The following is a 25,478-nucleotide window of genomic DNA, read 5'->3' on the forward strand; positions in this document are numbered from 1 at the left end:
AAATCCTGGAAAAAGCCATTTGCATGGAGGCTTTGGGATTAACATTCATATCATCCCAACTATCCAAGATATCAGTACTTGGATTATGATAACTATCATCTATTATTAATTCAAAACAATATACTCCCTCCGTCCATAAAAGATGTCACATTTGTGGGATGACACGAAATTTTAGGAGGGTTTTTTTGTGTGTTAAATAGAGAGAGAAAATGTAATATTTATATTTATGTGAGAGAGAACTTTATCCAAAAAGAAAAATGTGACATCTTTTGTGGGATAAACTAAAAAGAAAAATGTGACATCTTTTATGGGACGGAGGGAGTACAATACTCAAATATCAAGAATAAATAATGATTTTATCTTTTTCTTTCATTGCTGGTGTTATACCATACTGATTCATTAATCCAAGGATTATGTGAGTTTTCCTAAATACCATAACTATTCCTCCATCCGTCCCACTTTAGAATTCCTGTTTAACCATATTTGAGTGACCCATTTTAGGAGTCTCGATTGAAATATTCTATAAATAGTAATAGGCCTCATATTCCACTAATCTTTTCTACTAACATTTTATTACAAAACTAATATATAAAAGTAAGATTAACATTTTACTATTTTTTTTCACCAATTTTCCTTTATATTTTTCAAAATCTGTACCAAAATTCAAATGAGATTTCTAAAGTGGGACGAATGGAGTAATATAATAGGTTTATCCACCGTCTAAGATGTGAAACTTTTATTAATCTCTTTTGCAAGATTCCATTAATGATCCTTTAGTGACATATAAAAAGTTGGACCATTTATTCGGTGAACTCCAAAATTATAGAACAAAATCTTATGTGTATAACTGTACTAATTCTTCTTAGAGCAAATATAGGATATTGCAGAATTTTGAAGAGTCTTTTCTCATTATCACACATTAATTTTTTATTATCATGCATTATTATGCATAATTACTTGTAGTATATATACATAACCTCTCGATCATTTGTCATTTGAGCGATCTGAGTTATAAGATTTTTTTATGTTACAATTATGCATGAATATTGAATTGAATTAGGAAAATTTAGAAAGGTCCGTGTATTCAGATAGAGTGGTAGCTGAATTGATGAAGTTAACCTAAATCCTCCAAATTCTCACTCAATTGAATCTTGTGCTTGTGTTTTTCAATGAAATGATCGTGCTCGACTCCACCGATTCCAGCTCCATCAATGAGACGGTGAATGGCACACACCACTTCACCATCCGCGGCTACTCTCTCGCCAAGGGAATGGGCCCCGGAAAGTACGTTTCTTCCCACACTTTCACCATCGGAGGCTACGATTGGGCGATTTACTTCTACCCCGACGGCAAAAACCCCGACGATTCCTCCGCCTACGTCTCCGTTTTCATCGCCTTAGCCAGCGAGGGCACCGATGTCAGGGCCCTCTTTGAGCTCGCTCTTCTGGATCAGAGCGGCAAGGCCAAGCACAAGGTCCATAGCCATTTCGATCGGGCGCTCGACAGCGGCCCTTATACCCTCAAGTACAGAGGAAGCATGTGGTAAATTCTTAATTTTATGTGAAAGGAGAAATCTTGATTACATTTGTAGTGTTACCAATCTATTTGTGTTTTTTTTAGGGGTTATAAGCGGTTTTTCAGAAGGAGTGCCTTGGAAACTTCTGATTTTCTCAAGGATGATTGTCTTTCCATGCATTGCACTGTGGGAGTCGTCCGGACGCGCCTTGAGGGACCGAAATTTTTTAGTGTTCACGTCCCTCCATCGAATATGGGACAGAGTCTGAAGCATTTGCTGGATACTGAACTTGGTTGTGACGTAGTTTTCCAAGTTGGGAATGAGTCATTCAAGGCGCATAAGTTAGTACTTGCTGCCCGTTCTCCAGTATTTAGAGCTCAATTCTTTGGACTTGTTGGAAATCCTAATAGTGACAAGCTGGAACTCCATGATGTTGAACCATCCATCTTCAAGGTTGTTACTTCCTCTTGTAACGTTAGTCTAAAGTTGCGCACGAGTTTGTTCTTCCAATTTTGTTCCAAATTAGCTTCAATTTCTTAGGGAAAAGCAATCTTCTTGTGTGTTGTATTGGATTACCATATTCTCACAATATTCTTTGACAGTTCCTATGGGAAGTTCATGTTTAATGAACAATATCATATAGTTTGATGCTAGGCATGAACTAAGTTTTTTTTTTGTAATTTCTGTTGAATGGTTATTTTCATATTGCTGTCATGGATTCTTATAGAATTTGGTTCAAGACATAGCTGGCTGCTTCTCTAAATGGAAAGCAATTTCTTTCATGTGCCTTAGGCCTAGTTGTGAGGTGTTTTTTATGACAAATTAGGTTAATTAAATCCATAATATCTAGGTTGAGCCTTTTCTAAGATTATACTATCATAATTCTCAGCTACCTGGAATCTTGATTTTGATATCCCAAGGCTTCTGTTTACAATCCTTTTGGATGTGACTGGGGTTTTTTAGGAAATGTATTGCAAATAACGTGCAACTCTTCGGTCTCTTTACTTCTTTATGAGTTTACTCAGTGAAATTATTGTGGTTAATTGTCTGCAGGCTTTGCTACATTTTGTCTACTCCAACGAACTTCCTGATTTCACTGAAAATGTTGATTCCACGCCTACTTCTTCTACGATCATGATGCAACATCTATTAGCTGATGCAGACCGCTTTGGTTTAGATAGATTGAAACTATTATGTGAAGCAAAATTGTGTGAAGATTTAAGCACTGATACAGTGGCAACAACTCTTTCCCTGGCAGAGCAACATCACTGTGCACAACTCAAGTCGATATGTTTAAAATTTGCCACTACACACTTGGGAGGTGCGTGGAGTCCATAGATCTGAACGGTGCAAATTTTCAGGTTATGTCAATTATAATTTTCCAGTCCGTTATCTGGAGACATTTTCTTGATGAAATTAGTCTTCTCCATCCGTGGTGGGTATTTTTGTTCTTCTGTGCTTTAATTACACTTCTGTGTGGCCATCTTTGTTTTTTATCCAAAGAACTTGAAAAGGAAATATAAAAAGAAAAGATAAGTAAAGTTTGTGATGTTGCACATTAGAATACTTTAAAATGTGACTTAGGTTCAATTAAGCAGTAGTTATGTGAACATTAATTCTGAATCAGCTATTTTCTGCCACACATTTCAAGCTAGATGCAATTTGGCATTCAATCATAATAAGTTCTGACCAAAAAACTTCATGACCATTTTACAAAGGGTTGATGAAGCTAAATTATGTTTACAATGATGATTTTGTAGAAACATTTTGTGCAATGTAATATTTTTCATGAGAACATTAATCATCATTTTCTCTGTATGTCCGATTTCTGTAATTTGCATGAACACATACTTAATATGGATGCTCAAAAGGCCATGGCTCCAAGATTTTGCTTTATTGCTTTTGCTTGCATGATTCATTTGCAGGGAAGTGAACAAATTGCGGGTGTTTGGGTCGATGCAGATTGTTTAAGATGTATATATGTTTGGAGTTGATGCTTTTTTTTGGGGTAGTGTTCTTTGATGTGTGGATAGCAGGACAAGTATTATAAGTGGGCCAAATTAGTGAAAATATGAGAATCAACCCATTTCTGCAGAAACCTCATTAGTTCGTATCCATTGTTCAGGAACAGCATCTCCAGACATCATTGAGGAGATGTCAAAATTACAGTGTACTGTGTTACCTCCAGAACCTCCCCCCAAATTCCAAGAATGATGGTTTCGTATTGATTTAGCAGAGTATTAATGGCTTGGTTTACTGTTACAGTGGTGATGAAATCAGAAGGGTTCGAGCACTTGGAACAGAGCTGTCCCTCACTGTTGTCGGAGTTGCTGGAAACAGTGGCGTTGGCAGATGAGAAGCCAAATCTCGTATCAGGTAAGAAAAGGAGCAGCAGCAGCATCTTCGCGCTGGATTTGGCAGCTGCAGATGGTGTAGCAGAATCCGTGAATCCTAATGGCCGCCGGGTGCAAAGAAGGGGCTAGCGCTGTGGATGCAAATTGAAGACATGGGAACTAAGGCTCGTTTATGTCTATAGTAGTCTATTTTTGTATTTGCATTACTCAATCTACTCTAATGATTGACAACTAAGCACAGTTTAATATTAGTGTCCTTGATTAGTCTTGATTAGTCTGCTCTTTCTAGTACTACCAATCTTCCTTGAACCTTGCAAAAAGGGTATGATAAAAGTGACAATTTGCGTACATTACTTAATATGGATCTTGATTATTCATGTGCACACATCAAGTAGCAAGCATTATTGTTAAAAAACAAACAGAATAAAAAGATAGATATTCCTCAGACATTTTTCTTGTGAAGAGAAGGGGTGTTGTTGGCAATAGGCCAGAGGAAAGCCCCCATAGCGAAATGCCGTTTCTGCATGAGATCTCCATGGGCGGGCAGCCCGTACTCTGCTAGAAGGCGGTCCACCATCCACTCCGGCATTTCTTGGTACTCTCTTTTGCTGTATCTCGGATAATGCACTGGCATTTTGAACTCGTTGCTCTCCCTTCCTCTCGTCATTTTTTTGTATTACTAGTATACTAGTCGATATAGTCGAGATGATTGAGATTTTTATGTAACAAGAAGGTTGCCCCTTTTATATGATCATCTCTCCAAATACCCATGTCAACCTAATGATTTACCTTCTTCTGTTTTCTGTTAACACTTGCACAAGTTGCCTGTTTCTCTTTTTATCTTTTATTTCGTTATTAAACCCACTCGTCTAAGCAACGTGGAGTATTTAATTGTTTCATAAATCTTCTCAAATGCTTAAGTAGCAAAAGTTCATGCTCAACAATTGTTTTGACACACCAGATTGCTTTCAGCACTAACAAAACATCAGTTTTCCACTAGCCATTGGAACTGAGCTTTGCATGTGTCGCATTCAAATTATTTTTGCATGGTATACAAACAAAAATGAACATGCCTGGCATAGATTTTCATTAAAGATGACAGACATGAAATTCAGTCTTTTAACGCGATATTGCTTTCCACCCACCAACAGAGACAAAGTCCGATCCGTGCTCTCAAAAAAGAGTGGTCTTGGCAAGCAAAATATAGACTCAGTCACCTGAACTGTTTTTTTCTGCTTTGGGCTCAGATCTTGGCCTCCAAACTTGCTGTTTCTGACTTGTAGATGCATGATTAGATCCATTGCTTTCCCCATTTTGAGGTTTATCCACTACTTTGTCAGGAGACTTCTGCAGTGTCTGCAAAGGCGGCTGCTTTCTCTCTGGTCGTGTCTTAACGCCATTCCTGCTAATAGGAGTATTCCTGTTAAAAGGTGCATTCCTGCTAATAGATGTTGTTGATGTAGATTGCTGCGTTGTTGAAGTTGATACAAATGCTCTCCTTTCTAACCATGATAGATGCGGCCCCACCAAAACTGAAAAAAGAGAAGCTTGATATTGATTTGGCGAGAGAAGCATTTGATGAGTCACCTGAATTGCTTCTGCAATCTTTATTAATTGATCGCTGCTGACTGTCCTAGCTGTATTAGCTGGCTGCTCAAAGGGATCTTCAACCTAAAAGCAAAGGGGACGAAAAAGGGAGGATGAGAATGATAATATTTTAAACTCTGGATGCATCACACACTCTGCTACTGACATGTGATTGTGTGTTGTTTTTGAGAGAGGCAGAGAGAGATTACAAATAATGCATAGGTTTTAGGCAGCCATCTCATGTTGATGTTAATATCCTCCGCATGCCCCATATATGGATTGATACCTTGTGTAGAAGCTCTTGAACAAATATCAGAAAACTGAAGGTGCAAAGGGATGAAAACCCTGTCAATACAATTGGACTAACTTTTATGATACAAACAGTGGGCAGTTCATGTTTGTTCTCTATAAGATGTTAAAACCAGAAATTGGAAACTTTACCAAATAATGATTTATAATTAAAAAGCAAGTACTTTAATAACCTTTGCAAGGAAGGAAAGGAAGAGCTCGGACAAAGAGCTCCGGTTGATCGCTCTTGACCTATCTGCCCAAATTTTTTTAATGTTTACAGCACAAGTATCTTCAATATTTTTTTCTGCAACAGCTCGCACACCTTCAGAAAAGTAATTCAAGTATATGAGCGTCATTCGTAATGATTCAAATTAATGACACATAATAAGTCCAAATCAGAAGCTGTAGGTGATATCATGTTTAGAAGCTATTATTCAAAGAGTAAATGAGCAACACATGTTGAACAAACTCATAAACAAAACCCTGTTCAGTGGTACCTGTAAGGTCGTCAGCCATATTCCCTGGATATATTTCTACAAGAGGAGGTAATATAGCAGGTTCCAAAGTCTGTAAGATATGAGAAAATGGTTAAGATAACAAGATAAAAATGTCAAATTAAGTAATCTATGACCTCTAACATCTCTCTTACTTTTTGGAAGTTCTTGCTTCTATAACTATAAGTTTTAATCAACTTAATATCACTACCATAGGTATTTGAACTTCTTTTTATATTATTGCCAACCTCCAAGAAACCCTAAGTGATTATTGACCAATACTTAGCTAAAGTCAACTTGGCACAGAAGTTACCTGAAAATGAAAAAGCACAAGCAGACTTAGACAATACGAATTCAAAGTTCCAGATTTCGAATCATTGATATGATGAGTTTTGGCCCATTCCTTGACCTGCCCAAAGAGATTTTAAATAAAGTTTTGACCTTGACACTATGCTTCAGATTCATCACAATGTCATAGAAACTTGCCAGTAGAACCAGATCACGGAAGCGGCTATCGATCCCAGTGATCCAGAATAATATTTTTGACTTCATTTGCCCACTTAAGTTGTTGACTGAAAGGTCACATGAGATGTTAAAGCTCCCCTCAAACTTCACAATAGGTACCCTTGCATTGGAGATAAACTTTAGCCTGCGATATCCACCTAAAAGAAAGGAAAAAAATTATAGGTCATAGCTACTAAACTAAAGCAAAAGGTTATGGGTCACAACTACTAAACCTAGCATCAGTATCTGTTTATTTGGAGATTCTGCCCATTTTATAAATCCTTGCATCAGACACCAAATTTCAGTCACGTAATTTTTCACCCAATTTGACATCAATAAGCAACGCTTTCTCCCCCATAATCTAATACTATCACAATTTTTCAGCATTTTTAAATAAACACCCTCTTAGTATTAAGGTCAGCCAGTCCAATATCTATAGCAACGGGTACCATTAAACTTCAAATATTAAAGAAATCAGATGTGTACCAATTACCAAGAAAAGTAAATAAAATAAATAAACAGAATTAGTAGTATGATTTACATATTTTGCATAAAAGGGTGTATTAAAATGCTTGTAGTACATTAAGGCACATAATTAAGAAGAGTGGCATTTCAACTTGCACTAGTAGTTAACCTTTTTTTCTCAGAGCTTTTATGATATCCGCTAGCAAGCTTTGTTTGTGTTTCCTTCCAGGAGAAGAAATATATAAACCATTTAGCAACTCAATGGATATATCTATATCTCCCCATTTTGTAAAGAGGTTGGAAACAAAAGATCCATATGGTTCTACAGTTGCACCTGCTCCAACATTTTTAAGCACACATCATTAGAAGTATGTTGTCAGCAAGAGATTTACACATTTCATAAGCAGACTTCTTTGGTATATCTATAAACTGTGAAGGCCCTAAGATAATCTAATGAGTTTTAAGTAATAGAAGAGGTGCAAGAAATACTTTTTGCTGTTTTAAGGTATAAGCCTATAATACTTATGAGTACCAGTTGATGATTGATAGTGTTCATAATTAGTAATTAGTGAGGAAATATGCATCCAGATGCCTTTACTTGTAATTTCTAATTTAAACTCTCTCACTAATAAACCACACTTGACAGTGACACACAAGCAGCTGAGTGGTTTTTCCTATTTACTCAGCAAGCTTCCTACCTTCCTCTAGGATATGAAGTCCTTTCTTTTTTAAACAGCATCTTAGAAGAGCAATAAAATATGAAGAAAATCTATTTATAGTTTTAACAGAACTAAGCTAATGATCACAACATGTGTAATCAGAGACTAGAAAATTTTACAGCCTCCTGACCAAAAAGGTATAATAATTTTACAAGATGAAAGTTCTTAAGACAGTGAGATCAGAGACAATACAGGACAAATATGAAACGGGGTGGAGAGTGTATTAGCGCGGGAAGCGCGAGGTTGTTTGGCCAACTGAATCAGAAGATGCGGAGGAATGAGAAGGCCGGATCAGGAGAATAGGTGGAAGAGCATATCTCGGCAATCTCTCATTAGTTTGTTAAAATTGTTAGTTAGTTCCTATTTTCTTAAGTTTGTTATAGTTGTTGGTCAGTCCCTATTTTATTGTGCTTAGATCGCCTATATTATGATTCTCCAAGACGATTTTCAGCTCTCACTTTATATAGACGATCTAAGCACAATAAAATAGAGACTAACTAACAACTATAACAAACTCAAGAAAATAGGACTTGACTAACAACTATGATAAACTCATGGGAGACTGCCGAGATATGCTCTTCCACCTGCTCTCCTGATCCGGCCTTCTCATTTCTCTGCATCTGCCGATTCAGTAGGCCAAACAACCCCGTGCTTCCCGCGCTAATTCACTCCTCACTCCATATCAAAATATATTTACACTGAGCAACATATCATCCACATGAAAATAATTATGAAAAGATCATATGTCTTTATTAGTCTATTAGTCATTAGTTTCAAACTTTCAATCAAAGAATGATTCTCAAAAGATCGAGCTTTTCCATTTTTTTCCATTAATTGAAGAAATGACAATAAAAATTATAAAATCACCCAAAACAACATTCGATATCCTAGATGATCCGGCGAAAATAGATTTGGGAGATTTTGCAGCTGTTTATCTGGACTGATGCAATGTATTGTGTTAGTGTATGACATCAATTCCAACTTCTTTTAGTGATTTAAGCATGTTTCCTACATTTACAGTACATCATAAACTTCACTAGAGTTCATAATTCAACTATTAGGGAAGCTGAGAAAGAGCATTTAGACAGAAGATATACAGCAAATAGTCGAGCTTCATAAAAAATGGAGGTGATTATTGAAAGAACTAGTGTATTTTTGCTCCAATTGAGCTCAAATTCTACTCTTTCTGATATAAACTACACTCTATCCTCTTTGCAGATACAAAGTTCATTATTATGGGTCCCTTTCCTTACACAAGAACAATAAGTAAGTGTAGTAACAGACCTCAAGTGGTGGATTACATAAAAGCAGTAATGAAGCGTTAAATACCTCTCAAACTTTCTATGGATTCAATAACAGCTCGGACCTCATTTATAATATGAAATCTAATCGTCCAATCTTCTTTCGAGGGATTGATTGCACGAAGAATTTCGTTCACAGTTTGCTCTACTGGATTATAGCCATTCATTTTAATTGTGGTTTTAAGCAGGCATGCCCTGCATACAAACCAATATAACACATTAAACACTCTCATTATGAAATGAAAAGTAACTGACAAATCTTGCAACCATTTAGTGAATTTACTTGAACCACATTAATATAACTGAAAGGGGAACAATCATTGAAACTGTAAATTACATAACCTATCACAAGAATCCAACATAAACTCAATTTCGTAACAGAAATAAACCTAGCATTATATATAAATCAATTTCAAGTGCTAAATCTCAATTGCGTTCTACATAAACTGTGCTTCACTCTCAACAATACGTTCACATTAGCAGAGAAGAAAAAGGTAAAAATGAAACTCCAATTTCAGACCTAAAAAATGTTCGCAAGAAGCTTCGAAAGCAAGGGAAACTCCATTAATGCGCACGGACCTTCAAAATTAGGTCTCAAATTAGTCTTTGAATCATGGGGAGTGGGGACTAGTTACGAACTGGGGTTTGCTTGTGTGTGTTGGGAGAGAAGAAAAGGCAAAATTCTTGTTATATTAATTAATATACAAAAAGTATTTAGTATTTGGGCTAGGTTTTTTACTTTCGAAATAAGGTAACACGCTTTTCTCAACAAGAGATGCGACTTTGTATAGCGTAGACGCATATCATTCTACTCCACTATGGAAAGAAACGAATTTGTACGTCCCTTTCCACTCCCCCTGAGCAAAAACTAGTAGTACCAATTTTTTCACTTCCATTGCCATTTTTAAGTTTTTAGGTAAATTTTCACCATCATTTCGATTTATGTTAATAATTTTTGTATATTACATCCTATTTTGTTGTAAACAATGTTTTGAAGTGATTTGTAAGACTTGGGGTTCTACATCATATAGCACCTTGGACATCTCTTTACAGTATTCGAAGGCATCCTATATATTGTGGGCCAAAGTAATCCTGAGTCAAGGACCTTCCTTGTTGGTTTTTTTGGCCCAAAATGTTTCTTGCTAAGTGAGACAATTCTTTTCGGCACAGGATTTTGTTAGTAAAGTGGAGAATGAATCAAGTAAGGGAGAAAATAAAGTAATAGAGAGAATGTCAAAAAAGGAAATGACTCGCTTATCTTGGAACGTCTCAAAAAGGAATATGAATCGCTTAGCAAGGGATAGAGGGTGTACTTGCTCTCACTCTTGATCTTTTGACGTTGGGCAGTGGATATGACCAATGAGGAAGGAAGTTCGCCAGTGGTGAGGTCGTTGATTATGTCGGCATACCATGGCTCTATGTTTGATGCATCCTTCCTCCGCCCTTCATCTGGTTGTCCTCTTAGTACAAAGTTGATCAAGGCATTCGCCTGGACAACGTACAACTGCTCTTCTAGGAAGGCATCATCAATCTCAGTATGTTCTCCTCACTGAACTATCCGACTTAGATGGTCTGCCACCTTGTTTTCGGTTCCTTTCTTGTCTTTGACTTCTCAATCAAACTCTTGCAGCAGCAAAACCCACCAAATAAGTTTGGGCTTCACTTTCTTTCCGGACAATAGATATTTCAAAGTTGCATGATCAGTGTACACTATGATTTTTGACCCAAGCAGATAGGCTTTGAATTTCTCAAAGGCGTATAGCTGCTCCTTCTCCGTTGTATCATAATTTCCTTGAGCTTGATTTAATGTCCTCGAGGCATAATAGATCACATGGCTCCTTTCCATTGTGCTGGCCAAGGACTGCTCCGACCACGTGGTCACTTGCATCACACATGATTTCGAAAGGTTGGCTCCAGTCTGGAGCCACTATCACGGGTGCTTAAATGAGCTTGTTCTTCAGTGTTTGGAAAACCTTCTAACAGCCATCATTGAAGTCGAACTCAACATCATTCAAATGTTGGGCAATCTTCGCGAAATCTCAGTTGATTTATACCATTTTTGTAATGGGGAGAAGGAAGCACCATTGCTATTAGGCCCCGGACCATCGGCTTAAGGAATTGTGCCACCAGCATCATTATTTGTGGCTTGGTCCAAGATCTTGTGCTAGATTTGTACTTTCCCTATTTTCAGAAAATACTAGCTTTTTTTCTCAATCAGCAACAGTTGATTGTTTGCATCAATATATTTCTAATTTATTTATCATTCTGATAGTGTCACCAAATCTTTTGTTAAGACAGTTTGATGAGTTGGGTTGATCGGTTTTAAACAATTGGCATGCTAGAATAACACCATTAAATTCTCAAGCATCTACAACATAAGATTTATACAGAGAAGTGGAGAAACAAAAAATGATTAGCATATGTAATTGCTACCTACCATAAGCTCGAAACTCCAAATAATGTCAACAATTTATGAGTTTTGGCAATTAACATACTCCTTTAGCATGTAATTTTTATTATCACATAGTACACCAAGAACTTTACATCATCAATGATGCTGAAAGCAAGAAAAACATTATAATTTCCGACGAGGATAAGTGAGAAATCATCAAGCGACATTCATGTCAAGGAGCTCTATCGAAGGGTTTTGTGTCGTTATAACAAGTACTCCACACAGCTTCAATTGCCTCCTTTGCTGCTACTTCGGAGCAGTTTGGGTTTGCAGTTACCGACTGCATCGCTCTTCGCTTCACACATTCCTATAAGCCAAAAACACGTATTATATCGATAATTCAGAAAACATAATGGCCACATATAGTGAAGATGAAACTCACAGGCTCATGACCCCTCATCTTTACATAACCACGGAGAAGCTCATATTTATAATGGCAGTTTCCACTCAGATGACTAGCTCGAATCTGCTCCAACAAATTCAAATTCAAATTCAAATAATGACAAAGCAATTCCTAATCAAGTTTGTTTAAAAGTGAATGACCTCACTGCAGGCATGATGAGCGCAGTTGTCCCAGTCAAGATTAGCACTACGACAGTCATCGTAAGCGTGAATGAGCTCGTGAATCATCACTTGCTCCACTTGATCTTGAAATTGCAAGTGATTATGGCACACTACAATCTAATCCAAATCACGATTCAAATTTGTTTCGATTCATACACTAGTAGTAGTATAGATTGCAAAATTAGGATTTTCAATTGACATACACACCCCAGATCCCCTGGTGAATCCACCGGAGCAATCCTCCACGCAATGGGTGGCCTTTATGAAATTCTTTTCGATGCCGCATCCAGATTCCTCCAATTTCTCCATCAGAAATTTCACCGTTGGATCTGCAACATGTACAAATATATATGAGTGTGGAGCTCACAAGCAGCAACAATAAAAGTAGTAGAGAATTACTTCTGAAACTTTTCTGGATATATTTCGCGCATTCTAGAATCGTCATTCCGCCCTGTGCGGCGGAGGAAGACCCCTTGTCGTCTTCCATGAATTCCGCCACCCTATATTAAAAAAAAAACTGATTCTTGCTTCATGAATCTAGACCTGGACTTTGGGTTGAAAAGGTAGATCCAGAATTTTGGGACAATAGTGTCAAGTAAGAGTCGACAGTAAAAGTATAATTGGCTTAGAAGAGCACCTAATGCAATAAACAGAATATATTAATAGAGTAGTAAATCATGCAAAAAAAGAAATTTATAATGGATGAAAAAGAAAGAAAAAAATTGGGTTTTTATGACTCTAATAGCAAAAAGGCTGATCAATAACTTGGCAATCAACTCTATCACCCCTTACATTTACATTTGTTATTTTTTGCCAACCAGTAGCTAGAACAGTTCATATAATAGTAATGAGCACTATGCTGAAAAACAGAACTTAATTGCAAGTACCATGAATAAAACCAGAGAATACCAAATGAAATACAAAAATAATAGGTAAGAGCCAAGGAAACAGAAAACGGAAAAGTAACTCTTTTAAAACCATACAGGCAATAGTGCTTAAAATGAACAGAAAATGAGATTGTAAGGAACCAACTGAGTAACCAATAACAGAACAATGCAAAACTCTTTACATTATAAGCCACAATTATTACAAACCATTGTCAGAGGACATCAACTATTTGAAGAATAGGATCTTAAATGCACAAGATTTGGAAAAAGACAAAGGCAAAAGTCTGCCCACACTTGATGAAGTCAGGCCTATTTACATCTTTTGAGAGCTCAAACTATCAAAGGTCCACAAGGGTTAGAATTGCTAGAGTGATCAATTTTAAACGACTATAATCTCAAGCCCAATCACTACTCTTGGGGGAGGGGGAGAACACATCAGAAGCAACAATAAAGTGATAGATAAAACTTGAATTTCCAATTCACACTTATCCTAAATGTTTCCTCCTTCACCTCCGTATTCCTCTACCGAATCTATAATTATCTAATGATAGAACCAAGGTCATATTTTTGTAGAATATGAATGAAGAAATAATGGAATTCTACAAGGCCATTCCAATTCGACATTTCATTCAACATTCAAATGTGAAGAAATTACTGATTTTTTTTTCTTTTCAAAAACATCACATATAGAAGAAGCTAATCAATACAAACAACAACAGAAGATCGAATTGCACAAACAATGAGACAAAAATTACAGAAAATTAACAAACGAAACGATCAGATCCCAAAATAACAAAAAAAAAAAAAACAGGAAAATACCTTTTTTTGGGGTTTATAGCAGATCTAGGCCGAGACAAGTAGAATCGAAGAAAAATGTGGTAGAAATATAATCCTGAGTTTACCACAAACTCCAACGATTTGTGGTTGTTGGTAATGGCGATTGTGGGAGAGAGAAGGCAAGCAGGTCAGAAGGATAATATAACCTTAAACCCTGAACCCTTCATTACTCAATTATAGTCAAAATTACTTTAAGTTTGTATTGCTGAATAAGTAAGTCAAATTATTCACATATGCAATTAATTTATTCATTTAAATGCTTCTAGACTGAATTCAGTTGCACTTTTATAATCTAACTATTTTACTTTATCATACAATATTTAGAAAATTCTACGATATTTATTACTTTATTGACAATATTAGTGGAAATCAGCCAATGGATTATGTGAATTAGCTAAATTGTTTTGCATAAATGCAACAATTTTATTGGTTGGCCTACGTCGTGGATAATAATACTATCATTTATCAATATTGGTAATATCCGATATTTTGACCATTATATTTGTGGATAGATTATTAGAATTACATATGAATATTTAATAGAATAAAGATAAGTGCAAGTTATTGTATGTCTACTAAGAGGTATGACCAATTGCTAACTTTCTTAAGTTGCTAACTTGCTAACTTATTAATGTAGTGTATTAAAAATGTTAACATGATGAATTTAAAATGTCAACACATAATTTTGTTGAACTTCAATATAATGGGTTGATATCATGCATAAATATTTTAATATCACCGTGTTGACATTTTTAATACATTGCATTGATGAGTTAAAAACTTAAATAGTTTAGCAATATAAAGCACCATGTCAACTAATATTACATCCCGTGTTGATGCACGGCACGATTTAATATCATTATAATAAATTTACATTTTGAACTAAGAAAAATGAAACGCTGAGGGACACTTTGTGAGGGAGAGTGAGCGCCCCTTTCCAAATCAGCATTTATGAATTGTTTTTTTAATGCAAAATTTGGTCTCTTCTCGTAAAAACTCTTTAATTCTAAGATTTAACCGATATTCTCTCTCTGCTCTCCCATCTCTCTCTGCGGAAAATAAAAAATTCTCTCATTTTCTACTGTTCACTTCCTACCAATTCTCAACCTTTTATTTTAGATGAAGAGAGTAATAGTAAAGAAGAAGAAAATATTAGCTTGAATTTGATTCTGCTACTGTGCCAATTGGGAGGTGCAAATTCTCCATAAACATTCTTTTTTTTATTTGTGGCAACGAAAACCCATACGTGAAATTGTAATTTTACACAAAACTCATTTGCTTAGCTTCGGACATTTGTTGAATAAAATGTATTGTGATGTAGTTGGGTTGGATGGGTTAGATTTTGAGATGCCCAAACGTCATTAGGATCCAAAGGACTTCAAAGATTATAAAGTATAGCAGCAAACTCAATTCAGAATAGACAAAATGAATGCAAAAACTTAAATTAAGAATACCCAAACATCAATAGGATTTAGGATTCAAGGACTTCAACGTGAAAAAATTGGGCAGCAAACTTGCTGATACCTAATAAAATCCACTGTTTTGAATGTCAATTGCACCGATTATTGGAAGATTTCAGCATTTTAAAAAGACCGGCAGGCATAGAGAACAAAATTAAATGATGAGGTAAATATGAAGATAAATATGGTAGGCATATGAATATAGGTTTGTGTTAAAATGACAATCCTTCTTAAAGTGACACCGTGACACCACTTATACAGCAATATTATAAACGCTATACAACAATCTATAGATTACTGTATAGCGTGTTGGATATTGCTGGCCAAAAAAAATTGTTGTATAGTGTACAACATATTGCTGACCGTCTTTTTCAGATTTTTTTTGTGCCACGTGACAGCTTAATATTCGTCCACGTGTACAAATTATTGGCTAGGAATGGTGGAATGATATTATTTTAAAAGGTGGTAGCGCCCTAACACTCCCCTATAAATATAAATAATAAAGATACGATGAATCTTAAATTAGCACGAGAAAAGAGAGAATTTTGTATAAAAATAATAATTAAAGAATAAGCGCTCACTCTCCCTCACAAATTGTCTCTCAGCATATCAATTCTCTTAAACTAATTACTTACAATAAAATCTACATTATCTAAGAATTAAATATCACATATGTGTAAGAAAAAATTAATTAAACAATCCTAAAAAAAATTAAGCAATTTTAGAAATCATAGAATCGTATACACATACTAATATGATAATTAGTTGTATGCAGGGTATTATATTGATAACTCAATACTTAATTACTAACTATAATTAAATAATAATCATTAGATATTTAAATCAACGGCCTAGATCAACAGCCCCGGAATGTCAATACGATAAAATAACGTCAATAAAGGTATTAAGGTCAATTTATAATAAATTAGTTGTAACTAACTTTTGAAAAATATCCCATAACTTTAAAACGATATATAACTTTCTCGATTTAAATTATTTTTCCGCACAACATATATCAACTTAAAGATAATTTCATAAGGATTCTAACGAGATATCACTTGTATATGTTCCGATGTCAAAATTTGAATTTTTTTAAAAAAAATTCATAAATTTCGTTAACCGTTTTATATCAATACACGACACATAATATGTCAATGCAATGCTTGTACAATGTCAATATGAAGTTGTATTGACATTGTCATGTCTTTGTGTTAATGTATTTCATATTGACATTTTGTTTCTAAACCCTAAATTTGATAGTTGTTATTATCTTTTTAATATTAAAAAATAAAAAATAAAATCAAATATGTCAAATTGTAAACCACAAGATTTCTAAAATCCTAGGTTTTAAATTAGTTGTAGTTGACAATTAATGAAGAGTACAATTGATCACTCCCCTTGCTGGTATTATATACTATAAAACTAATTAAAGCTTTCAATAATAACAATTAAGGTACCTTATTATCTCTGCCATAAAATAGCAATCATAATTGTATAATTATTATATTAGTATACTATGAATTAGGAATATTCATATTAGTCGCTGCTTTATTTTTATTTTTGAAAAGTTCTAACTTTTAATAAGTGTTAATTTGTTAATTTTCCTTTCAACTGCCTAAGTTGCCTAGTTGTTTAACTTGTCCAGGCTGCATTCCACTTTAAGTTTTCTTTTAATTGCATTTATTTGCACTTTTAGTTCCAATCTTGTTATATATATTTTGTATTAAGTTCTCGCTCTCAATTTAGAACATGATGGCATCGCCAAAACTTGCATGTGTTAAAAGTGAGAACTTATAGATATTGGTGAATATAAGAGACACGCCTACGACACGCGTGCAAACACCCCTTCTTTTCAATAGGCGGCTCATGGATTTCAAATTTCAACAAGCCTGCAGAGGAGAGAAAGAAGAACAAAGAAGGGAGGAGAAGAAGATGGATGAAAAAGAATTGGCAATGCATTATTAATGAGAAAGACTAGAATGCCCTCAAGTGCCATAATGATTAAAAGAGAAGTAAAAAACGATATAAAAGACTCGAAATAATGAAAAAGTACATGAAATGTGATTACAACCATATGTAGATCCTTGTAATGTTATTTTTTCAACATTGAAACTTGTGGCGTTTGAACTACCATACGTAGATCCTGAATGTGCAGTTCACTCTTTATATTAAATCGATAGTAATTTGTGTCGCTATCAAAGCTAATATTGATATTTCAGCTTAATGCAAATTATGAATAATCTAGGAAATCTTTTTATTTATTATTTACTCATATTTAAGATATCCAATATCCATTATTTAATTAAATTTATTGCTAATATGTTTTAACTAACTTATTTATCAAGAGATTTTTGGTTCAAGACAACTATTTGTGTTAGAATCAATTTGAACTAGCCAAGGTTTATGATAAGGCTCGTTACAAGCATGGTTTTATAAGGTTTATTACACTAACATGGCTAACAATGTGCAAAAAGAATGGCAAATTTGAGTGTGCAGGAGCTATAAAACGAAGAAATCGGCAAGTGCAAGAATGACCGGATCAACTCAGAAAAGGAGTGAAACAACATGGAATAGAGCCAAGTTGATCCGCTGCGCAGCCGAACTGATCAAGTGGAGTCAAGCACTGCAGTGCTGAGTCACAGGAGAAAGAAAAAGCAGAACTACCATGGAAGGGTAGAGTGGTCAAAGAACAAGATGGGCTTATCCTAGGGATTTGGGCCCAATATTTGCTCTATAAATATGGCGAGAGTGTACATCCACGATCATCACTCATCATCTTTAGTCACATCAAATTTTGCCTAGTTTTCTTAGTATGGAGTAGAAGTAGCCAGCTGCTGGAGGAGTCGTCGTTTCCACTTCAAGTCTTCATCTCTTATTCCTCATCTAGGGAGGCGAGACCGAATCTACATAGAAGTCATCTTAGCTCGAAGCTTTTGTAGTATCCGAGGGGTTAAAACAAATTAACGTTCATCGCTTTCATAGTTTAGTTGTTTTATAATGTTTGCTTTCGGCTGCTACTCTAGTTTCTTTTAGTTGTCATTTGATCTTTCAATTTGTGCTAGAATTATGTTCTGTCGCTTTTTACCAAAGTTCTTTTAATGAAATGGAGTTTTTAGTTCAAACTGTGTTAGATCTAGTATTTTCTGCTTTGATCGCTTTTATTTATTTCATTTCTGCTCTGTTTATGCTTTCCCGTAGGTAGATTTACGTTTCCATTCGCCAACTTGCATGAAAATAGTTTAGATAGCTTAGATCTGCTCTAATTTACGTAATTTTCTTATGGATCTACGTTCGCTCTGTTTGATTTCACGTTTTACGCTTGTGCTCTGTTTCAAATTTGTTTCCCTTGTTTTCATCTAGTTGCTTAGTGAAGAAGTAGAAATTAGAAGGTAGTTAGAACTGTAGTCTCTGTCATCTTTTCGTTGTTTACAGCTTTTGAGTAGTGCGCGCGTTTGTGTCAGTGACCCCGCATACCTTTTTATCTTTCCATTTTTAGCTTAGTTGATCCAGTTAATTTCCTAAGTCCATAATGTCTCTAGTTTAGTTGATCAGTTTCTTGCCCTTAGTTAAACTTAACCCAAATTAAAGCGTGGCCGCAGCCAACCTCCCAAATGTCTTATTCCCAACTTCAACTGCATCCATCTCTGTGGGATTCGACCCTTACTTCCTTTTACTAGTTTAATAGTATTGTGGGTTAAGGTCTTGAATGCTCTCTGCGTCTCTTGTTGTTATCCAACTTGAACCGGTTATCCTTTGACTTGATCAGGTTGTGCATGCTCTACGTGTTTTAATTTACTTTTGAATTATTGAGTACGAAAAGGAGCAGTTTCAAAAAGGAAAAATTCTTGATATATATTAAAAAAGTATTCAGTATTATTTGGGCTAGGTTTTTTTACTTTCGAAATAAGGGAAGACGCTTCTTAATTTTTCAAGCCCATTTCGCATCACAGCAAGAGATCTTTGTATAGCGTCACATGGAAAGACGCAAATCGTTTAGCGTCACTAACGAAAGACATGAATTTGTTTCGCGTCGCACATGTTTTAAGTTAAATGGACAGTGAGTAGAAAATATTTTGCCTCCCCCTCCACTCTCCTTGTGCAAAACTACCAATTTGAAATATTATGTTGGAAACAATGTTTAGAAGTCATTTGTAAGACTTGGAGTTTTGAGGCATCTCATCTGTGGCATTATAGTCCTTCCATCATTTGGCACCTTGGACATTTCTTATAGTATCCGAAGGCATCCCGATATTATCCTGGGCCAAAATAAACCTGAGTGCAGGATCTTTCTTGCTGTTTTCTTTTGCCCAAAATGTCTCTTGCTAAGAGAGGTATTTCTTTTGGCACAGGATTTAAGAAAATAGGATTTTGTTAGTAAAGTGGAGAGTGAACCAAGTAACAAAGGGAATAAAGTATAGAGGATAAAGTAAGAGAGAGAATGCCAAAAAATTAAAGGATTCACTTATCTTGGAACGTCTCAAAAAGGAATATGAATCGCTTAGCAAGGAACAGAGGGAATACTTGCTCTCACTCTTGATCTTTTGACGTTGGGCAGTGGATATGACCAACGAGGAAGAAAGTTCGCCAATAGTGAGGTAGTTGACTATCCTGGCATACCATGAGTCTGTCAAACAGATGCCCGACCATCTTGACTAGAACAGAGTCGAGCCAAGAATGATCATCTACTGTTAATCACGCTCTAACTAGGCAGCTATGGTTCATCCGCCAGATGCAGTTTCCTGTCTCCTTAGAAATCAAGGATACAGAGGTACGAGCCTATAGATATGATGATGTTCAAGTAAGGTCGTGACTATGTTGGCATACCATGGCTCTATGTTTGATGCATCCTTCGTCCACCCTTCATCCAGTTGTCCTCTCAGTACAGAGTTGGTCAAGGCATTCGCCGTATGTTCCCCTTACTGAACAATCCGACTTAGATGGTCTGCCACCTTGTACCATGTTCCCTGCTTTTCTTTAAATTCCCAATCAAACTCTTGCAGCAGCAAAATCTACCGAATGAGGTTTCGCTTCCTTTTTGGACAATAGTTATTTCAAAGTTGCATGATTAGTGTACACTATAATTTTTGACCCAAGCAGATAAGCTCTGATTTTTTCAAATGTGTACATTACAAGGTAGTAGCTCATTCTCTACTGTGTCATAGTTGCCTTGAGCTTGATTTAATGTCCTCGATGCATAATAGATCACATAGCTCTCCATTCCATTTCGCTGGCCAAGGATTGCTTCGACCGCGTGGTCACTTGCATCACACATAATTTAAAAAAGGTTGGCTCTAGTCTGGAGCCACTATCACGGGTGGCGAGATGGGTTTGTCCTTCGTGTTTGGAAAGCCTTCTTACAACCATCATTGAAGTCGAACTCAACATTATTCAAAGGTTGGGCGATCTTCGCGAAATCGCACTTCATTTTTAGTGGTGGACCCAAAATTCCACTAACTCATTCTCACACATTTTATTTTATTATAAAAGTATGACTCATATTCTATTAACTTTATTAATCCACTTTCCATTACATTTCTTAAATCTCATACCGGGTCAAAGTGTGACACTTATTGGGGAACAAAGGAAACATTTTTTTTGCTAAAAAAATGAAAATGACTCATTTATGGAGGGACACCCCAAAAAGGAAAGTGACTCACTTACAGTGGAACGCAGGGAGTAGTTTTAAACAACTTTAGAATGTAATCTCCTCCATATGGGTTCAATATCTTTTGTACTACATTGCACATCTGTATACTCGAAGAATTAGTACTTTTGGGGATTTAATATTGGTTTTGTGAATCTAATTACACCCTAAAAATCACAGCTTGGGTAGGGGTGCGGAATAGAGAGGGGTATGCATTGCGGCACTCCTGACCGAATCCCAAGGTTTTTTATTTTTAAAGTTAGAAATTAAATTTCTCTCCCTGTCCCATAAAATTAGTTACTCCCTCCATCCCACTAAAGATGATCCATTTTCCTTTTTGGTTTGTCCCAACCAAGATGACTCATTACTGAAAATAGAAACTCCTTTATTAGTACCTTATTCCTTCTCTCTTACTTTACTCTCTCCACTTAACACACAAAATAAAACTGCATAAAAACCTGTGCCGCCAAGGAAGGGGTCATCTTCCTTGTGAAGGAGGGAGTACATTTTTTCCATTTTGGTTCGTCCCACAAATTAGCTCTTTCTATATTTAGTAAGTTTTTCTCTCTTATGAGCGGGGCTCATTCTCCATTAACAATACTCCAACTACCTTTTCTTTCTATCTCTCTCTTAATTTATCGATTTACAGTAAAACTCATGTGTTTCCCAAAGTCTCTATTTTTATGAGACAGAATAATTAATAAATTTTTATTAAAGAATAATTTTTTAATTAAATTATAAAAATTTAAATCACTCCCTCCATCCATTATTTCAAGTCCACATTTGACATGACACGGGTTTTGAGAAATATAGTAAATAGTGGGTGAAAAAGGTTAGTGGAATGTGAGTCCTACTTTCATAAATTAGTGCTAAAATGAAATATAAATGGAATAAAATTAGTGGAATATGGGGTCCACTACCAAAACGCCCGGTACTCCCTTCCTCCCACCATAAGCGAGGCGCTTCAGTTTCGCACTCATTTTGGAGAAATAATATAAAATAGTTAAAGTAGAGATAATGTAAAATGAGAGAGATGATATTGTAGAAAAGAGTCTTATCTACATTATGCTATCTCTTACTTTACAATTTTATTCACTTTCATTATTTTATATTTTTCCAAAATGAGTGTGAAAATGAACCGCCTCGCTTATAGTGGGACGAAGAGAGTAAAGTAAATGATGGGAAAGTATAACTTTTGGAGTACAAGAAATACACTCCCTCCGACTGTGCTAATTAAGGGAGATATTTCTTTTCAATACCAGATTTAAGAAAATGGAATTTTGAAAGTAAAGTGAAGAGTAAATAAAGTAAGAGCATCCGCAATGGTCGGCTAGCGACCGGCTAGCCGATTCGTCGCGCTGGCCGATCGGCTAGCCGAACCATTGCAGTCGGCGAGAGCGAAATCGGCTAGCGCTTCGGCGTGGGGTGGCCGATCGGCTAGCCGCCATTGTGGCGGCCCGATCGGCTAACGCCCATTTTTGTTTTTGTTTTTTTTTTTTTTTTTAAAAACCTATATAAACGCGATTTTCGTTTCATTTTCATTTGCACCACTTGTTTTAACGAGTTTTCTCTCTCTCTAACTTTATGTACAAGAGCATCATCGAGCGATGGATCACAACAACGAGTCCAAATCCAGCGACGAGTGGATCTCGACTCCCACGGTACCCGTGGGATCTGGATGGGGGCGAGATGGGCCCGGGGTTTAACATCCCTTGGAATCGATGATGATGGGGCGCAGGGGGGTATGCCGTGGGGGATGACGGGCGGCGGGTAGTCAACGCCCGGGTGGGGGTGTATGCCCCCGATGCAGCAGCGAGATGATGGGGATGATGTGGCGGGGGCGGGGTGCCGGGGGATGCAGCACGGTATGCTTCCCGGATGCAGGGGTTCTGGGGGTCACCGGGAGGGGACACGGTATATCGGCCCTCGCTTGATTTTTTGACGGCTTCGCCTCACACGTCGACCCAAGTGGAGACGCGGTTCACCGGCGATGACCTTCTGTCATTGCATGATATGGGGATCGATCTCGAGGATCCGGATACTCCCGTTCCGGCGAGGTGGGCCGCGCCGAAGAAGAAGACGAGGGGGAAGGCCAAGGCGGTCGGCGAGTCATCGCAGCCCGCTGTTGACCACACCCCCGGCCGGAGGAAGTGGATGGAGGATGAGTACGCCGGGGTGGCCAGGGGGTGGTTGGAGGTGTGCGACGATCCGCCGGTTGCGAACAACCGGCGGGCCGTCAACATGTGGTCGAATATCGAGCCGCCTATAGGAGGCACTGTCCCGCACGGGAAGGACTTCAGCAACGAGGAGGTCCGGAAGGGGTGGGAGCGCACCAGGGCCGCGGTGGACCGTTTTGCGAATTTGTACGCCAACGCCCTCCGTCGGCTCACTAGTGGGCAGAATGAGGACGACGCCCGGAGGATAGCCGCGAGTCAGTTCCCCTTGTAGGGGAAGTATAAGGAGTTCACCTTCCGGGAGTGCTTCTTGTTGGCCGAAGGACACCGAGAAGTTCCGGGCGGGGTGCGACGCCGGGTGGCCGAAGAAGCGGCGATCGAACTATAGCGGCGACTACGGCGGCAGCAGCGGCGGATCCCACGACCTCCCCCGATGCCGAGGAGTTTCCATCCCCTCCTTCATTTACGGGTCGCCCCCGCCCGGTTGGATAGAAGCGGGCGCAGCGGGGGATCCCTCCTATCGCCCCGCGAGGTCCAGTCCTCCGCCCTCCCACCCGCCCCACTCGAGTACACTCTCCATTCGCATAACCATACGCGGGATCAGATGTACAAGGTCTTCCAAGAGTGGAAGGCCGCCACTGACCCCACGGAGAAGATGTTTCTTCACGAGATGCTCGAGAGCATGCGTGTTGATTTGGAGATCGCGAGGGCACGGCTAGCGGGTTCCGACGTGGGCTCAGATACCACGGGTGGCGGCAGCGGCGGCGACGGCGACGACGGCGATGAGGAGTAGAGAGCGGCGGGGCTCGTGTGTGGAAGCCCTTTTTTTTAAAAAAAAAATCATGTACTTTTTTTTTTAAATCTTTGTACTTTTTTTTAATGGAATGGATTATTTTTCCCGTATATGTCTCGTAAATTTAATTCCGTATTTTAATCGTAATTTTAATTCCGTAAATGTAGTATATTTTGAATTATTTTTATTGCGGCTGGCCTATGGCTGGCCTAAATCTGATGTGGCAAGTGGATTTTTTAGTATTGCTGACGTGGCAGGGGAGATAATGGCTGGCCTAAGCACCATTGCGGATGCTCTGAAATGATTAATAAAGTAGAGAGAAAAAGTAAAAGAGAGAATGTCAAAAATGAAAAGAACTCACTTATCGGATATCTTAAGACATCCGAAAAAGGAATATGAATCACTTAGGAAGGGGAGAGAGTACGTTTTGGAAATTTAATTATGCAAACTTTTGGTATTTGTAATTTTCGAACTCTATATGATACCAACACATTTAATTCTAACCCTAAATATTAATAGAGTTATTTTATTGTTTATAGTGCTATTTAAAGTGAATATTGCTTTAAAAAAATGAAATATTAGAGTAGAGGTATTGGGAGAGATACGAAGAGAGGTATGTATGAGGTTGTTGAAGTTGTAGTGTGCCACAAACATTGAAGGGAATAATGATGTGGCAAATGAAAGGTATAAATTAGGGTATAAAATTGAATATGGGTTACCGACCTTAGTCCAATATATAAACTCATTAACTTCATTTTATATAAGTACCAAAATGATGATCACCTAAAGTTTATTTTGCCAATGACCATGTATCGTGTCGTATATGTCAAAAGATAAGGCTTGGCCCAGTCTCATGATTAGTCGGCAATAACACCTTATAACTATTTAATTCTCTTTAAACACCATTACATATGAACTCATTTGTTTGTCACTTGGGAGTTGGGGTTTTAATGATAATTTGTTGTTTTGCAATCAATCTTCCTGTTTTTAAACAAGCTATTATCTCAAATTTCTTTGATCGAGCCGATGATAAAGACAACACAGAAAGAATCTAGAGTGCAAGAAAACATCAAAATTCAAGAAAAATTCACTTCTTGCTAATAAAGAATTAGAGAGCTGGTGGTTGTAAGTCAATCAATTAGTTATTTAAGGAAGCTATGTTTTTCGTCTAAGAATAGTTTTTGGATTTAATAGATAAAAATAAATAGTAATCACATGGTGCATAATTTGTTGACCCTTGTCTAAAGCAAACTTATTTATATTTAACTGAGTTTTGGTGGTCTCTTGCATGATTTTTTATAGTCTCAGTCTCAAAATTTATTGATAGATCATTAAATAGATATAAATCAAAATTATCAGATGGGTCAGGATTAATCAAAATACTACTAATATTATTATAAGTTATGACTTATGATATTTTGTGCATTGCTGGAACA

The 25,478-nt window shown here is 37.0% G+C and overlaps 3 protein-coding genes and 1 pseudogene across 14 annotated transcripts; 1 reads left to right on the forward strand and 3 right to left on the reverse strand.

Moving 5' to 3' along the window:
* Positions 1 to 952: 952 nt before the first annotated feature.
* On the forward strand, positions 953 to 4,144 carry LOC125221594 (BTB/POZ and MATH domain-containing protein 3-like). 6 transcript variants are annotated; one of them, XR_007176388.1, is made up of 5 exons: positions 953 to 1,542; positions 1,621 to 1,969; positions 2,570 to 2,877; positions 3,642 to 3,686; positions 3,782 to 3,859. XR_007176388.1 is itself a non-coding variant. In XM_048123737.1 (5 exons), the coding sequence occupies exons 1-5, from the start codon at positions 1,175 to 1,177 to the stop codon at positions 3,997 to 3,999; spliced, it is 1,248 nt and encodes a 415-aa protein (XP_047979694.1). In that variant the 5' UTR covers positions 958 to 1,174; the 3' UTR covers positions 4,000 to 4,144. The 6 variants fall into 6 exon arrangements, 4 of the variants coding, with proteins under 4 accessions (XP_047979696.1, XP_047979697.1, XP_047979694.1 ...); XM_048123737.1 differs by having other exon boundaries at positions 958 to 1,542; positions 2,570 to 2,837; positions 3,782 to 4,144; XR_007176389.1 differs by lacking the exon at positions 3,782 to 3,859 and having other exon boundaries at positions 2,570 to 2,951; positions 3,642 to 3,669.
* Positions 4,145 to 4,756: 612 nt separating this feature from the next.
* LOC125221593 (protein HESO1-like) lies at positions 4,757 to 9,900 on the reverse strand. 4 transcript variants are annotated; one of them, XM_048123734.1, is made up of 10 exons: positions 9,752 to 9,900; positions 9,260 to 9,426; positions 7,381 to 7,545; positions 6,729 to 6,904; positions 6,556 to 6,651; positions 6,246 to 6,315; positions 5,940 to 6,070; positions 5,667 to 5,777; positions 5,378 to 5,541; positions 4,757 to 5,272 (listed from the first exon to the last, which is right to left on the reverse strand). In XM_048123734.1, exons 2-10 carry the CDS (start codon positions 9,396 to 9,398, stop codon positions 5,080 to 5,082), a joined length of 1,245 nt encoding a protein of 414 aa, XP_047979691.1. In that variant the 5' UTR covers positions 9,399 to 9,426; positions 9,752 to 9,900; the 3' UTR covers positions 4,757 to 5,079. The 4 variants fall into 4 exon arrangements, with proteins under 4 accessions (XP_047979691.1, XP_047979690.1, XP_047979689.1 ...); XM_048123733.1 differs by having other exon boundaries at positions 4,757 to 5,275; XM_048123732.1 differs by having other exon boundaries at positions 4,757 to 5,541.
* A 1,788-nt stretch (positions 9,901 to 11,688) lies between these two features.
* LOC125223400 (mitochondrial inner membrane protease ATP23-like) lies at positions 11,689 to 14,122 on the reverse strand. 4 transcript variants are annotated; one of them, XM_048126532.1, is made up of 6 exons: positions 13,954 to 14,122; positions 12,647 to 12,747; positions 12,455 to 12,576; positions 12,227 to 12,364; positions 12,066 to 12,149; positions 11,689 to 11,990 (listed from the first exon to the last, which is right to left on the reverse strand). In XM_048126532.1, the coding sequence occupies exons 2-6, from the start codon at positions 12,732 to 12,734 to the stop codon at positions 11,856 to 11,858; spliced, it is 567 nt and encodes a 188-aa protein (XP_047982489.1). In that variant the 5' UTR covers positions 12,735 to 12,747; positions 13,954 to 14,122; the 3' UTR covers positions 11,689 to 11,855. The 4 variants fall into 4 exon arrangements, with proteins under 4 accessions (XP_047982489.1, XP_047982492.1, XP_047982490.1 ...); XM_048126535.1 differs by having other exon boundaries at positions 12,647 to 12,764; XM_048126533.1 differs by having other exon boundaries at positions 12,647 to 12,884.
* A 5,930-nt stretch (positions 14,123 to 20,052) lies between these two features.
* Positions 20,053 to 20,239, reverse strand: LOC125185818 (annotated as a pseudogene).
* Positions 20,240 to 25,478: the final 5,239 nt, after the last annotated feature.

Source organism: Salvia hispanica, chromosome 4 (genome assembly GCF_023119035.1).
Source record: "Salvia hispanica cultivar TCC Black 2014 chromosome 4, UniMelb_Shisp_WGS_1.0, whole genome shotgun sequence".
NCBI classification, from domain to species: domain Eukaryota; kingdom Viridiplantae; phylum Streptophyta; class Magnoliopsida; order Lamiales; family Lamiaceae; genus Salvia; species Salvia hispanica.

What these genes read in the sequence shown, in the direction of transcription:
- LOC125221594 (XM_048123737.1), top strand. Translation starts at nt 1,175, where the DNA reads ATGATCGTGCTCGACTCCACCGATTCCAGCTCCATCAATGAGACGGTG. An exon ending in TTGAACCATCCATCTTCAAG is followed by an intron (nt 1,970 to 2,569) that starts GTTGTTACTTCC and finishes AATTGTCTGCAG; the next exon opens with GCTTTGCTACATTTTGTCTA. An exon ending in TGCCACTACACACTTGGGAG is followed by an intron (nt 2,838 to 3,641) that starts GTGCGTGGAGTC and finishes TCCATTGTTCAG; the next exon opens with GAACAGCATCTCCAGACATC.
- LOC125221593 (XM_048123732.1), bottom strand. Translation starts at nt 9,398, where the DNA reads ATGAATGGCTATAATCCAGTAGAGCAAACTGTGAACGAAATTCTTCGT. An exon ending in ATCCATAGAAAGTTTGAGAG is followed by an intron (nt 7,546 to 9,259) that starts GTATTTAACGCT and finishes ATGTTGGAGCAG; the next exon opens with GTGCAACTGTAGAACCATAT. An exon ending in TCCTTTCCTTCCTTGCAAAG is followed by an intron (nt 5,778 to 5,939) that starts GTTATTAAAGTA and finishes TTGCACCTTCAG; the next exon opens with TTTTCTGATATTTGTTCAAG.
- LOC125223400 (XM_048126532.1), bottom strand. Translation starts at nt 12,734, where the DNA reads ATGGAAGACGACAAGGGGTCTTCCTCCGCCGCACAGGGCGGAATGACG. An exon ending in GATTCACCAGGGGATCTGGG is followed by an intron (nt 12,365 to 12,454) that starts GTGTGTATGTCA and finishes GATTTGGATTAG; the next exon opens with ATTGTAGTGTGCCATAATCA. An exon ending in AGATGAGGGGTCATGAGCCT is followed by an intron (nt 11,991 to 12,065) that starts GTGAGTTTCATC and finishes TTTGGCTTATAG; the next exon opens with GAATGTGTGAAGCGAAGAGC.